The sequence below is a fragment of the Lonchura striata genome, chromosome 1 (assembly GCF_046129695.1).
Source record: "Lonchura striata isolate bLonStr1 chromosome 1, bLonStr1.mat, whole genome shotgun sequence".
Classification (NCBI taxonomy): domain Eukaryota; kingdom Metazoa; phylum Chordata; class Aves; order Passeriformes; family Estrildidae; genus Lonchura; species Lonchura striata.
Window position 1 is genome coordinate 8,555,673 of NC_134603.1, and position 12,506 is coordinate 8,568,178.

The 12,506-nt window shown below is 41.5% G+C and overlaps 1 protein-coding gene across 1 annotated transcript in view; it reads left to right on the forward strand.

The window, feature by feature from the left end:
* NDRG1 (N-myc downstream regulated 1) overlaps positions 1 to 12,506 on the forward strand; it is a 38,147-nt gene that overhangs the window by 21,138 nt on the left and 4,503 nt on the right. The window contains exons 4-12 of the mRNA XM_021542386.2: positions 2,287 to 2,392; positions 3,816 to 3,936; positions 6,159 to 6,221; positions 7,825 to 7,885; positions 8,345 to 8,431; positions 9,578 to 9,634; positions 10,574 to 10,677; positions 11,068 to 11,124; positions 11,917 to 11,968. Coding sequence (XP_021398061.2) covers positions 2,287 to 2,392; positions 3,816 to 3,936; positions 6,159 to 6,221; positions 7,825 to 7,885; positions 8,345 to 8,431; positions 9,578 to 9,634; positions 10,574 to 10,677; positions 11,068 to 11,124; positions 11,917 to 11,968 — 708 coding nt within the window. The remainder of the gene's footprint in view (positions 1 to 2,286; positions 2,393 to 3,815; positions 3,937 to 6,158; positions 6,222 to 7,824; positions 7,886 to 8,344; positions 8,432 to 9,577; positions 9,635 to 10,573; positions 10,678 to 11,067; positions 11,125 to 11,916; positions 11,969 to 12,506) is intronic.

The following is a 12,506-nucleotide window of genomic DNA, read 5'->3' on the forward strand; positions in this document are numbered from 1 at the left end:
TGATTTAGTGGGTGGCATCCCTGGCCACAGCAGGGGGTTGGAATTAGATGATCTTTAACATCCCCTCCAACCCAAGCCTTTCTATAATTATATTTTAATGGTATATGTTAATAACCTACTCAGTGTATAACGTACAATACTGTATTATCCACCAAAAGCTGAACTTGATTATATTAGTGTGGTGATGTAGGAATCCTTTAAACTAAATGGTGCTTATCTACTTTGAAAATACTAGGTATCAAACATTTAAAAGGCCTTGGTTTTTTTGTTCAGAATCACTGTGACTTACACTATTTTTTCAGTCTTTTGCATTTACTGGAAGTTTGAATCCTGGCTTTTAGGAAATAATTCAATTCTGACTTAATTTAGTGTAAGTTTGGAGTGTTTCAGCATTTCAGGTAACAAAACGTGAAATGAAGATAACCTTCTCAAAATCTGATGGAAACAGTAACAGGAAAGACTGTGCTAAATCCCAGGTTTGAAATTTGGCACTTTGTACATCGTGTGGCAGGGACTTAGTTCATCTTTGGTGTCTGACCTCTGAGTACATTCTTCCCCTGGTCAAACCTGGCTCAAATCCTATTTAAGAGTGACATCCTCATGATTTAGTCTGTTTTGGTTCCCCCAGCTGGGCATTATGGGAGTCATAAGCCTATGTAGGAGAGCAGCTTGTCTATATAACCCAGTTTCCTGCTGGGGCAAAATAAAAACCTGCCACCCGTCCTCTGTTTGACTCGCTGGATTTGTCACCCTGTTTTGCCTAAGGATGGTCCTGGATGTGGAAGACACAGCTTACCTGATAAGCAATGCAGTGAGTATGCAGAGGAATGAGTCTCTAAGGAGATAAAGAATCTGAAAATTAGAGTTTTGATGGAGTGTAGTTCAGAGAGCAGTGATGCTTAACTTGCCCTATGTACAAGGGGGGATAGAGCTTGACTCACTGCCTCAGCTGTAACTTTAAACTGATGGAATTGTGTAATTTGAAGGAAAATAGATGAAATGTAGGGTGGTGTTGACTAGAATACTTACTTGCAACAAAATGTGAAGTGCATTCCTTGTATCAAATTAAGGAGTTGAGATTTTAGATTTAATTATTGCCCCAGATATTGGAAGGTAATCAAACCTTTTTAAAAGGTTTTTGCAGAAGCTGTACACCTCTGATTTCTACAGCATAATTTTTGATAGATTTTAATTTATCGTGGACTTTGCCCCTCAGTGTTGCTGCATAGAACAAGTCAAGCAAGCCCAGTAGCAGCAAGCAGTGTACTGCACTGAATGACATGGATCACGTCTGTGTCCTGTGCAGTAAATAAAGGATTCTGGTGAGATGCAAACACTGCCTACTGCCTATCTATTTCTTTCATTGTTATGTGAGTGTAACTGTACTGCAAATAAGTGTCAGAAATAACTGTTGGTTTGTGATTCCCTTTATGCATGTTGGCAAAATACCAAATTGTTTGTGCCCATCTGAAGTTCAAGTGGAAAAGAAACAAAAAACTGTTGTATCCTTTGTGTACATCACACATCTAACTTAGAGATCCAAAAGATGGTGCTCAGGGGGACTTTGGTTTGTTAATGAAAGTGCCCTTGGCTTTAAGATGAGTAAGCAGTACAAAACGCTGTTATACCAAATATTCTTAATGTTGTTTTTTCTGATAAGCACCAGAATAATTTTGTGGTTTTGTTCTGTTAGCAAACTTTAGACTTTTTTTGGGGTTTATGCTCAGGTCTGTATATCACAAGCCTTAAAACAAATACATGTGGCTGCTGATTTTATTGGAGAAGACTACTGCAACCACAAAGCTTCACAGTGTAATAAATCCTTATGGCAAATAACCATGTACAACCTGCTTAATGCTGCTTTCTTTGGGAAATAGTGGTTATTTTCACAGCTAGAGTTCTTTTCCTAGAAATCAGAAATATTTTATCAGGGTGACTTGTATTTTGCAAATGCTGAGGGTCATACTTGTAAGCTCTTGTTATTCTAGGTGTCATCACAACTGCTTTCTTTTTCTTATCCTGCCTTTTAACATGGTTAAAAACTGTTTAACTCAGCATCTGGTTAGAGTCAGCAGCCTGGGTGCTTCTGTAATTGTCTGTGGACTGGAGGAGGTGACAGTCAAATGTAAAATGCCAGCACAGAGGCCCCACCATGGGGCAGACCAGGGGTGTCAGGGTGGGCTTGCAGAGCAGACCCTGGGATGTGCTCGTGGTCCATCGGGCTCTGCTGCAGCAGCTGTGGAGCACTGGGACCACCCCTGACAGATCCTTGCTGTTCTCTCCCAGGAGCAGGATGTGGAGACTGTGCACGGCTCTGTGCGCGTCACCATGTGCGGCACTGTCCGGGGGAACCGTCCGGCCATCCTCACCTACCACGACATCGGGCTGAACCGTAAGTGGGCTCTGCCTTTCCCAGCACGGGCTCTGGGACAGCACTGCCATACTCAGCTGTGACAGCAGCAGTGGTCAGGGAACCCTTTCCGGGTCCTTGCTTGTTTGTGCGCCTTGGAAGCTGTTGCATGGCGCCTAACTCGTATAGCAAGTGTAATTCTCAGATTTTTTAATCCCTGCTCAGTAAATAATTGGAATACTTCAGTTAAATAGGCAAAAGATCCCTGGTATTTCACAGTGACTGTGTATGAATGCTGTAAAGATTCTCAAGGGGAGGCTAAGGTGTATTGCCAACAGGACTGAAAAAAGAAGTCTGCTGGGCCTCTGGGTCCTGTCTGATAAGCAGCCTTGTGCTGCTTGGGTTTATATGAATTATGTGTCAAGTCAGTATGAAAGGAGTGCAGGCTTTGTGTCCTTAGCCAGCATTAGGAAAAAAGATTTCAAATGCCTTTTATCTGTCATATAATGAGTTAATAGCCAGACCTGCCCTAGTTTGTTTTTTTGTCAGTCCTATTTGTTGCACACAGTTCATGGTTTCTTAATATTTCTTTAATATTTAAAAACACCTGATTATCTTTATGGGCTGTCAAGGGGGTGAATATTACTATTAAGAAAAAACAAAAAGAATGCTTCTCTCCCTGTGTTTTGTGGAAGAATCTTTAATTTTGATTTTCAGTGAATCAGTGTAGAGAAAATCTAGAGCTTAACTTTAAATTACACCTTTTTCTTTCCACAGTTACAAAGTTGTTCTGGACTTGCATATTCTTCTAAAGTTGATTTGAGCTAAAAGTATTTTATATTCTGCCAAGATTCTGCATATGTGTTGTGTGAGGACATTCAGAAACACACAGAGTATTGAACCATTTTCTAGGCATCTCAAAGATGGTACTTTCCACACTGGAAGGAAAATATGCTAATCCTCTCCTTATATTAATATTGCTTAAAAATCAGAAATCAGATCACCTTGGAGCCTATGGCACTGAGTAGCCCAAAAAAGATGCTTTTGTCTTGAGCTGCAGCAGTTGATCACATAATGTTTAACTTGTAATATTTGGGCAAAAGCACAAGTCACAATCTTATCCTTCAATATTTTTTTTTCCCCCTACATTCGTCTTGACATAAATAAAGAAAAAAAGAAAATGGACAAGGAAATGGATCATTTAATCTAGGACATACCTGGGATGAATACCCTTGGCTAAATTCTGTTAGTATTTTAACTTTGCATAAAGAATAATTTTTTGATGAATTAAGTGTACCAAGTAAATACTGCTAGTTGGTACAAAAATAAGATGGAAAATCTTAGCTGACCTGCTTGATTCAACTTTTCATTAACCTGCATGGCAGATGAATAAATTTTATTTTTGTAGCTGCAAACTTAATATTTCCTTCAGACAATTATTTCATATTTCCTTTTCCTTCCCAAGACAAAACTTGCTTCAATCCTCTCTTCAACTTCGAGGATATGCAGGAAATCACTCAGCACTTTGCAGTCTGTCATGTGGATGCACCTGGCCAGCAGGATGGAGCACCATCTTTCCAGGCTGGGTGAGTTGTCAGGGAAACAGCCCATGCTTTCATAGTTACCCTCATTTTGGAAAAAAGTCTTGCTCTGCAGTTTGATTTAAAAGTACTTGCAGCAAACACAGTAACTGGCTTTTGAACTTAAATCCTGACACTGTTTCTAAGTACTGGAGTTTTGGGAGCTGTGCTTTGTTGTGCCAGCTCACAGCAGACTTTGTGGCTGCAATTTTGTGTTTTAGCTCTGCTAACTAGACTGCTTGTAAAGGAATTCCTTAACAGATATCTACACCTTGTCAATTTAAATATTGAGTTAGCTTCTTTTGTAATGATATCCTGAATATAAGTACTAAATGAAAACTAAATGATTGCTATAAACAAGACAAGAATTAACCTCTACATAACATCCCTCATAAATCTGTGGTCTTTATGAAATGGCAGCGTGGTAGATTAAGTTGATGACCTTCCTGGCAAATGCAGGTAGTTGGGCAGTAAGAGGGTGAGGAGCCTCCACAGAAGGTTGTAGAGAGCTGTGCACCCCTGACTGTGCCGTGCACAATGGGAACCCTTGTGGGCCATGAGCACTGCCATTGCCAAAATGCTTCACCTGTTCAGTGCAAGTGAGACAGGCTTACCTTGAGATGCCCCTTGGACAAGAATCAGCTTGGCTGAGGAAGGGAGCAGCCAGCAAGCCAAGGGGAGGGTACAAGGCAAGGAGCAGTTGTTCTGTAAGAACTGCACATTAAGGAGCTTATAAGTACACTTATTGCATGAGCCAGTCTAGTTCCCTGCTTAATATTTAAGCTGGTCTGACGCTGCTGTTAGCTGCAATGGCCCAGTTGTCTATCAGAGCAGCCTACAAAGCTATTTCAGTCACCCTGTCTTTGCATTTGTTTAAATCATGAGCTTTTAAGTGCCTTAGCCCTCATGTCCTGAGCAAGTGTTAACACTTCTGAGTTGTCAGCTGCAGAGGGCAGCTCTTGTGATCTGTGGCTGGCAAAGAATTGATGTCATCAAGAAGGTCGTGTAAGAAGCTGTGTTGTCTCTACCTGCCCTTCAACTGGGAGACCAGCATTCCCAAATTAAGCCATAGAATCATGGTTTGCTTTAGAAGGGAAACTTGCAGGTTACCTAGTCCAACCCCTCTGCAGTGAGAAGGGACAGCTTGATCAGATTGCTCAGAGCCCTGTCTAACCTGATTGTGAATGTTTGCAGGGATGGGGCATCCACCACCTCTCCGGGTAACCTGTTCCAGGGTTTACCACCCTCGTTTTAAAGAAACTTCTTCCTTAGATCTAATTTAAATCTACCCTCTTTTAAACCATTACCCCTTTTTCTATCACAACTGGCCCTGCTGAAAATTTCATCCTCCTCTTTCTTATGGGTCTCCCTTAAGTACTGAAAGGCTTCAATAAAGTCTCCGAGACCAGCTTTTGTCATGTTAAGGTTTAATTTCCCAAAAATAAAATCTAAAAAACTAAAATATTTTGCAGTCCTTGGTGGTTTTTGTTTGGTTATATTTTGGAGACTAAACTAGAGAATAATTAGGTATAACAGAGGTTTAAATACATCCTAAGGCAGATGTTTTCCAGCTCTACTCTTGATAGATTTTTTTTCCACGTGCTACTCAGTTGAGAATTTGCTCAAAATCTCCTTCTCTGAGTTTTATTTTGGCTTTTAAGAAGACCAGGAGCATTAACAAACAGCTGTTTTTGAGCCTTCTTCATCAGTTTCATAGCCTTTCTTATGCCTTCATTTTCTCCATCAGTATTAATGGAAAGCTGTTCTCATTTATCCTGTGGTCATGTTTGTGTCCTTAAAAACATGCATGTAAGTTTTTTGTCAAATATCTAAAAGTAATTTCTGTAGTCTCTGATTATCCAATACTGGGAAACTTTTTCATGGTGGACTAGAAATACAAACAGTGAATGCGGTTGAAAACTCATCTCTCTTGTTCAAACTTTTTCATAAATTCTCAGTGTAAACTTTGCTTGGGAAAGATTCACTATAATTTGTTTTGTTCTTAGACATCTACTGTCCTGTAATATATAGAATATTCATATAGATTATGCACATATTTTGACAAAATTGCTTGTGCTTGCTCCTGATTTAAATTCAGCTCATATACTCGGTGATCTCATGATGACCACATTTGGAACAAGCTCTACAGTGATCACTGTGTCTCTAAATATGCCAGTGTGCACTGCTGGATGTGGTGTCATAACTCCTCAAAAACGTGCTTGTTTTAGGTATGTGTATCCCTCCATGGATCAGCTGGCTGAAATGATTCCTGGAATCCTGAAACAGTTTGGGTGAGTGCAGAATTGCTTACTTATTTTTCTCATTCTCTCTGTGTGGCTCACTGAAAGAGCAGGCATTTGTTTTAGCTTGGCTCTCTGGCATTTTGTTTGCTAGAAATACACTTGTGGTTCTTTTGGATTCCTCAGTTACAGATGGATTGCTTTTGCCTTGGTTTCTGAAAGAGCTTATTTTTTGGCCCTTTTTGAAATGTCTGGTTATTTTTAAACAGGAAGCAACTTAGGAGAAATCCCATGTGCCTAATTTAGGGGCTTCCTCCAGTATTCTCTGTGTATAGCCCTCACAGGGGCAGGGCACAGACAATCTGTTCTTCCCACTGTAACAACCCACGTTTTCCTGTGTGGTAAAGCAGGGAGGAAAAAAAAAAAAAAGCACAATCCCATATGAAGAAATTTACTGTTTTGCTTCTGTGGCTTGAGTGTTCTAGGGGGTCAGTCTGACCTCCCTGAGCCTCTTCTACTGCCAAGTGCAGATACCAGGTTTCCAGTGCTGAAAGACCTAGTGGCAGTGTTCCTGGGTTATCTACCTGCACCAGATCTGGGGATTTTTCCTCCCTTAAAGCTCAGCTTTAGCAGGAGCTGTAGCTGAAAAGGTTCCTCTTCTGTGGAGCTCATGCTCCTGGTATAGAGTGGAGAGGGCAGGTAGACACCTCCAAGGGGTTGTTAGAATAAGCAGAGAAAACTTGGCATTCAGGGTTAGTCATCTTTGGAAAACACAGGCTGGACCATCCCCCCAGTTTAGACATTAACATGCACAAATATAACCAGCTCTTACAGTACTGTGGGCTAGGTTACCTCACTCCCTCCTTAGGGGATGTGTATTTTTTGAACTGCCTAATGTCAGGCACAAGGTCATCAGCTTTGTTGAACTGAACAAAAAAAATGTGACCAATAACATCAGTACCTTGAAAATCAATGCAACTGGAGTGTATTTACAAAGTCTTGGTTTAATATTGCTAATGAGAATTAAAACTATCCTCAGGTATTTTCCTAAAAGCATTGAATAATATGTTTTTCTCAGTGGTTTTGTCTAGCCTTCCCTTCTATGTATTTTGTAAGACCTTGAAGGCGATGCTTTCAATCTGATTTCAGTTAATGCAAATATTTGGTTTGTCTCTGCCCTGTTTGGTTATGAAGTTTAAACTTCATCACCCCAGTGACTGGATAGCAAGAGATGTTTCCCTGCCAGCCTCCTGTTAGAGAGGAACCAGTGCCCCAGTTGGATAGCTGTGATGGGGAAGGGAGGGGGAGCCTGGGGATGGGGGAGCTTTGTATTTAGGCTGCAGATTTCAGGTCTGTATCTTATAAGTTTTTTTGGCAGAGACTAATCATTTCCTCCCAGGATCAGAACAATGCTGTGGTTTCTCAGTATATTTACTTAAAGATAAGTGAGGATAGCTGCTACCCTGCAATGCAGGAGGACTGGGGTCCTGCAAATATTACTGGGGCCACTGACATTGCTGAGGGTCCACAGCTTGCCCAAGCTGAGCCTTCCCTTCTGCAGCTACACACTGGCATGTGAAAGAGGAAGGCTACTGCTGTAATTCTATTTTCAGCACCCTTCCTCATTTGTCTCTTCTGTTTTATTGCTGTGCAGGCTGAAGACCATCATAGGAATGGGAACTGGAGCTGGTGCCTACATTTTAACCAGATTTGCTGTAAGTTTTGTGGAGCTTCCCTAAAGCCTCAAGCCTGATTTCCCTTACACGTTTTTGTCCCCATAGCGTGCATGAAGAATTCCTGTTCTGCCATGCCCAGTTAAGGATGCAAGCCAAGCTTTTAAGTGAAATACCACAATCTGCAGGATAGCTAATCCAGAAGACCTAGATTTTCCATTTTAAGGCCTGGGCTCTACCCAGTTAATTTGCAGAAGGTTTTTATAATGGGAGTTCTCTATTTAAACTGAGGGTGGAGAAAAAGTTAAATCCTAATGTTCTCCAGCTGCTCAGTTGAATTGCTTTAATGAATTTTTTTCCCCATACATATGATTCTTTTCTGCAAGATAAAACTAGATCTACCACTTTCATCCCCATGACATAATTTGCTAATTTAAATTTTTTTGCTGACTGTTGAGCTGTAAAGGATATCTGATGAATCTTGGATCTTCTCTTTTGCAGTTAAACCATGCAGAGATGGTGGAGGGATTAGTTCTCATTAATGTAAACCCTTGTGCTGAAGGTTGGATGGACTGGGCAGCAACTAAGGTAAACATCTTTAAGTTAGAAAAATAAATCTTACTGCAAGCCTGTGGGACATGAGGAGCTTGGCAGTCTTGTATTTCAAGGCATGGCTGCAGATACTAAACATCCTGGGCTAATTCCTTTTGTGTTTATTCTTCCATTTGCAAAAAAACTTCATACAGGGCTAGTGTTAAAAATAAGTACTGGAGAAGACAGGTACATGTGGCACAATGGAGCTACTGGGACAATTCCTAACAGCTCGTAACTGCTGGGGAGAACAGTTTATCTGGACATGGTAGTTTTGGAAACATCTCTCAAGAAAACTTCAAGTGTAGTGCAGCATTCAGTGCTTTCTCGTCCATGGCTTTGTTTACCAACACAGCCCAAAATATGAAGCAGAGCACAGAAAAATGTCCAGAACAGCATCCTCCATGTTGCAATAATCTGTGAGTCCTAGGTGCCAAAAGGACTCAGAAAAGAGCATTGGCTACAGATGGTTTATACAGCCAGAAGATGCTGACATAAAAGAAACTCCTAGGAGAAACTTGCAGAGCCAGGATATAACGTTCTTTCAAGGCTTAGTTACTAAATATATTCCTATATCAAATTTATAAAAATAAACTGATAGACAAACTTATTTAAATGAAACATAGTTACTTTTCCTTGCTGAAATGAACCTGATCCATTTCAATTCTCACCCAATGCCTCAGTGCATTAAATTCTTCTATATCTGTGCCTCTGCCTTCCACCTCTCAAGGTGAGCATTGCTCACCTTGGGAGCACAGCAGGTGCCTTATCTTCTTGTGTCCTTCCAAAGCAGAAGCATTTACTGTGGGCTGTGAGCTTCTGATGCCAGTCCCATTGCCTTGTCAGGGTGTGTTGTTAGGGAGGAGAATGGGCAGTGGGGTTCAGTGACAGGCACCAGGCTGTTCCTGCAGGGAGTGATTCCCTATACACCTCTTCCCCTAGCAGTGTGTTCCCTCTATAACTGCATTAGTGAAGACATCTGATGAGAATGACTCAAACCCCTAATGGTGTTCTAGCTGGATTGAGGGGGGATATTCTACATGTAGAGAGAGCAGAGAAACATCCACTGGTCTGTTTATGGATAATTGGAAGGTGTTCAGGGGCTGTGTTAATAGCAGTTACTTAGGTAATCTTGCTGTTCAGATTTCAGGTTGGACGAATGCTTTGCCAGACATGGTCATTTCACATCTATTTGGAAAGGTAATGTTCCTCTGATGTATTCAGTCATCTGTATTTACCTCCTGGGGCTGGGAGGGGTGCAGAAGCTTTCAGGTAAACAACAAAAGATGAATCTAAACTGAGATGGGATTCATACGAGCCCCCAGCATTTTGGGCAGAATTCTGCCATGGGGTTTTCTGTATCCTGAGTACTCAAGTGTATCTCAGTTGTGACAAGTCCAAAAGGTGCAGCTCCCTGTCTAGGCAGCCAACACTTAAATATGAGTATAAGAGTTGTATATGCTCATGTTCTGAGCTGAGAAACTCCACAGATTTTTTTTTTTTAATATAAAGTACTTGTAGCTCTGTGGCAGCTGGTTATTAGTATTAATGGAGCTCTCTAGTGCAAACCTAATGCCAAGTGCTGGGCTGTTTTCTGAGGGTATTTTGTTGTGCCTGAAATTGTTAGTAAATGCAATGGAAAACTCCATTCCAGCAGAACAAGGAACTAATCTATAAAGACTTTAGAACCCAACTGTTTGAAAATGTTACTGATTGAAGTCCTCGAAGCTTAGTTATTTACTATTGTGAAATTGAGTTTCACATTACATGTTTGTAAGCTTTCAACATCTGCTTCACCCTGGAAACATTTATTAGGCTTCTTACCCTGAATCTTCTTTTGTTTGTTTTAAAACCTCACACTTGTCTGACTGTAACCATCTGCACTACAACATGTTTTGCAATTGTGAGATTTAAACATTACAACATATTTGTGTTTTCAAGTGAAAATTGTGGTACTGCAATCAGAAGCTAGTATTAATTATGGGTGACTTCACTGGGTGCTGAAAGCTGTCCCTTCCCTCAAGGTGCAATCCTGTTGTGCATCTCATATCTATGAGTCTGATACACAACTACTGTGCCATGTCTTCAGATCCTTTCAGAAAATAGCCCCTGTTCTGAATAATTCTGTCTCCACTTTAGGAAGAGATTCACAGCAACCATGACCTGATCCATACTTACCGTCAGCATATCATTAATGATATGAATCAAACCAACCTTCAGCTCTTTGTCAACTCTTACAACAGGTAAATACATTTACCTGATTTCTAACTGGAAACTTTTAAGAGCCTGTCCAGCTCTTTAGAGAGTATGTCTTGCATGGTGGGATTACATGTGTTCCCCCAGTATGAAGTTGTGTTTAGTAGTGCCTTTAGGGATCTCAGGTGGTTTGCTTATTGGAGAAGGACCTTGTGCATTTGTGGGGTGAAAGGTTATACACTGGGACTGAACTACAACATTGATTCTTCAGTCTAAGTGTGGTTCTACATCAGTTATGGAGGCCACAACATATGTCAGATTAAATTAACATGAGAGTGTCTGTGCTTTCTTTAAACTAGAATATAGAAGTATCTATACAATTCCCATGTATCAAAATTCCCATGTCCTCTCTATTTTTTTTTTTTTTTTTTTTTAAGTCGGCGAGACCTGGAGATTGAGCGCCCTGTTCCTGGAGTGAATGTTGTCACCCTTCAGTAAGTATTTTATTTGAGAGCTTACTGCAAGTCAGGGACTGCCATTAGGAAGAGCTCCTCTCTTCAGACCTGGCAAACATACTGAAATTGAAAGTTAAGTAGTTCCTGTCACTGTACATCTAAAAATTTGTGCTTACAAAGTACTTGAAAAGTGTATTTTGATTCATGCAGCAATGTGTTATTGTTAATGGAAACTATAACTCTAAAGGCACTTGAGCTGTCCTAATACAACCAAGAAAACCCAGCCTAAAACCACTTAGAAAACCAACCAAACAACAAAAACTTCCAGGAAGATAGAGCAGGAATGAAAATGACTGACAGATCATATGGCTTTTGCTTATGCTCCAACTTTTGCAACATAAGCTGTCAAGTCCTTCCTAGCTCAGCTGCTGATGGTTATACACAGGAGACTCTGTTCCTCTGACAATCTGTTTGGAATTGGATGGACAGATCCAAAAGTTGGAGCTCAGGGGTCTGGGGTGTGGTAGGCATGTGACTTCGATGCTGATACCCACATTAATTTCTTATAAAGCAAGGAAGGAATAAGAGCACTGGCAAGGGCTGGTTTGCTACCAGCTGGCAAAAGGAACAGGTTCTCAGGCAAGGAATCAGAGCATGTCACTAGATCTGCAGCTAATGCAGGATTTGATGTATCTTTAAGGTGTCTGGAATACAAACCAAATCATTTCCACATGCTCACCTGTCCCACCCTTCCAGAGACACAGAATGCAGCTCAGGGCAGGTCTGGGCTGGGTGGCAGAGATAACACCACTCGTGTGTGCTTCTTTGCAGGTGTCCTGTCCTCCTGGTGGTCGGTGACAGCTCCCCAGCTGTGGATGCCGTGGTGGGTACCTCGAGCCATCTTTGCCACCCTGCTGAGGATGGGTGGGCGAGCCAAGGGGCTGCAAGAGGCCAGCAGAGCCCCTGCCACACAGCAGCTGTCCTGGTTTACAGCAGACCTGCTGACTATCAGGGCAGCCCAGTGGCTCTCCTCCTCCAGACCCAGGAGAGCTGCCACTAATTCCATGCTGTTTGTCCCTTCTGCCTGTGCACTATTATTTAATAGCTACCACATTAGGAACAATCACCACAGCAGTTCCAGTGAACCGCAAATATTTTCCTTTAGAGAGGAATCTGCTGCTGGTATTTTAACTTGCTGTGTGGTGCTGGAGCTGTGCCCTGGGTCACTCTGGAAGTGAAGAGCTTCTTTCTGACCATTTTAACTCTCCCCAGATGACTGGATGACTTCAAATGTTGTGTCTTAATGGGCATGCCCAGTCTGCTGGCCTGTGGCCACATGGCTGCTCACCACTTGGGATGCTACCAAATGACCCCAAATCACAAGATAAACAACACTTGTTGCCATTGAAGTCCCAGAAACA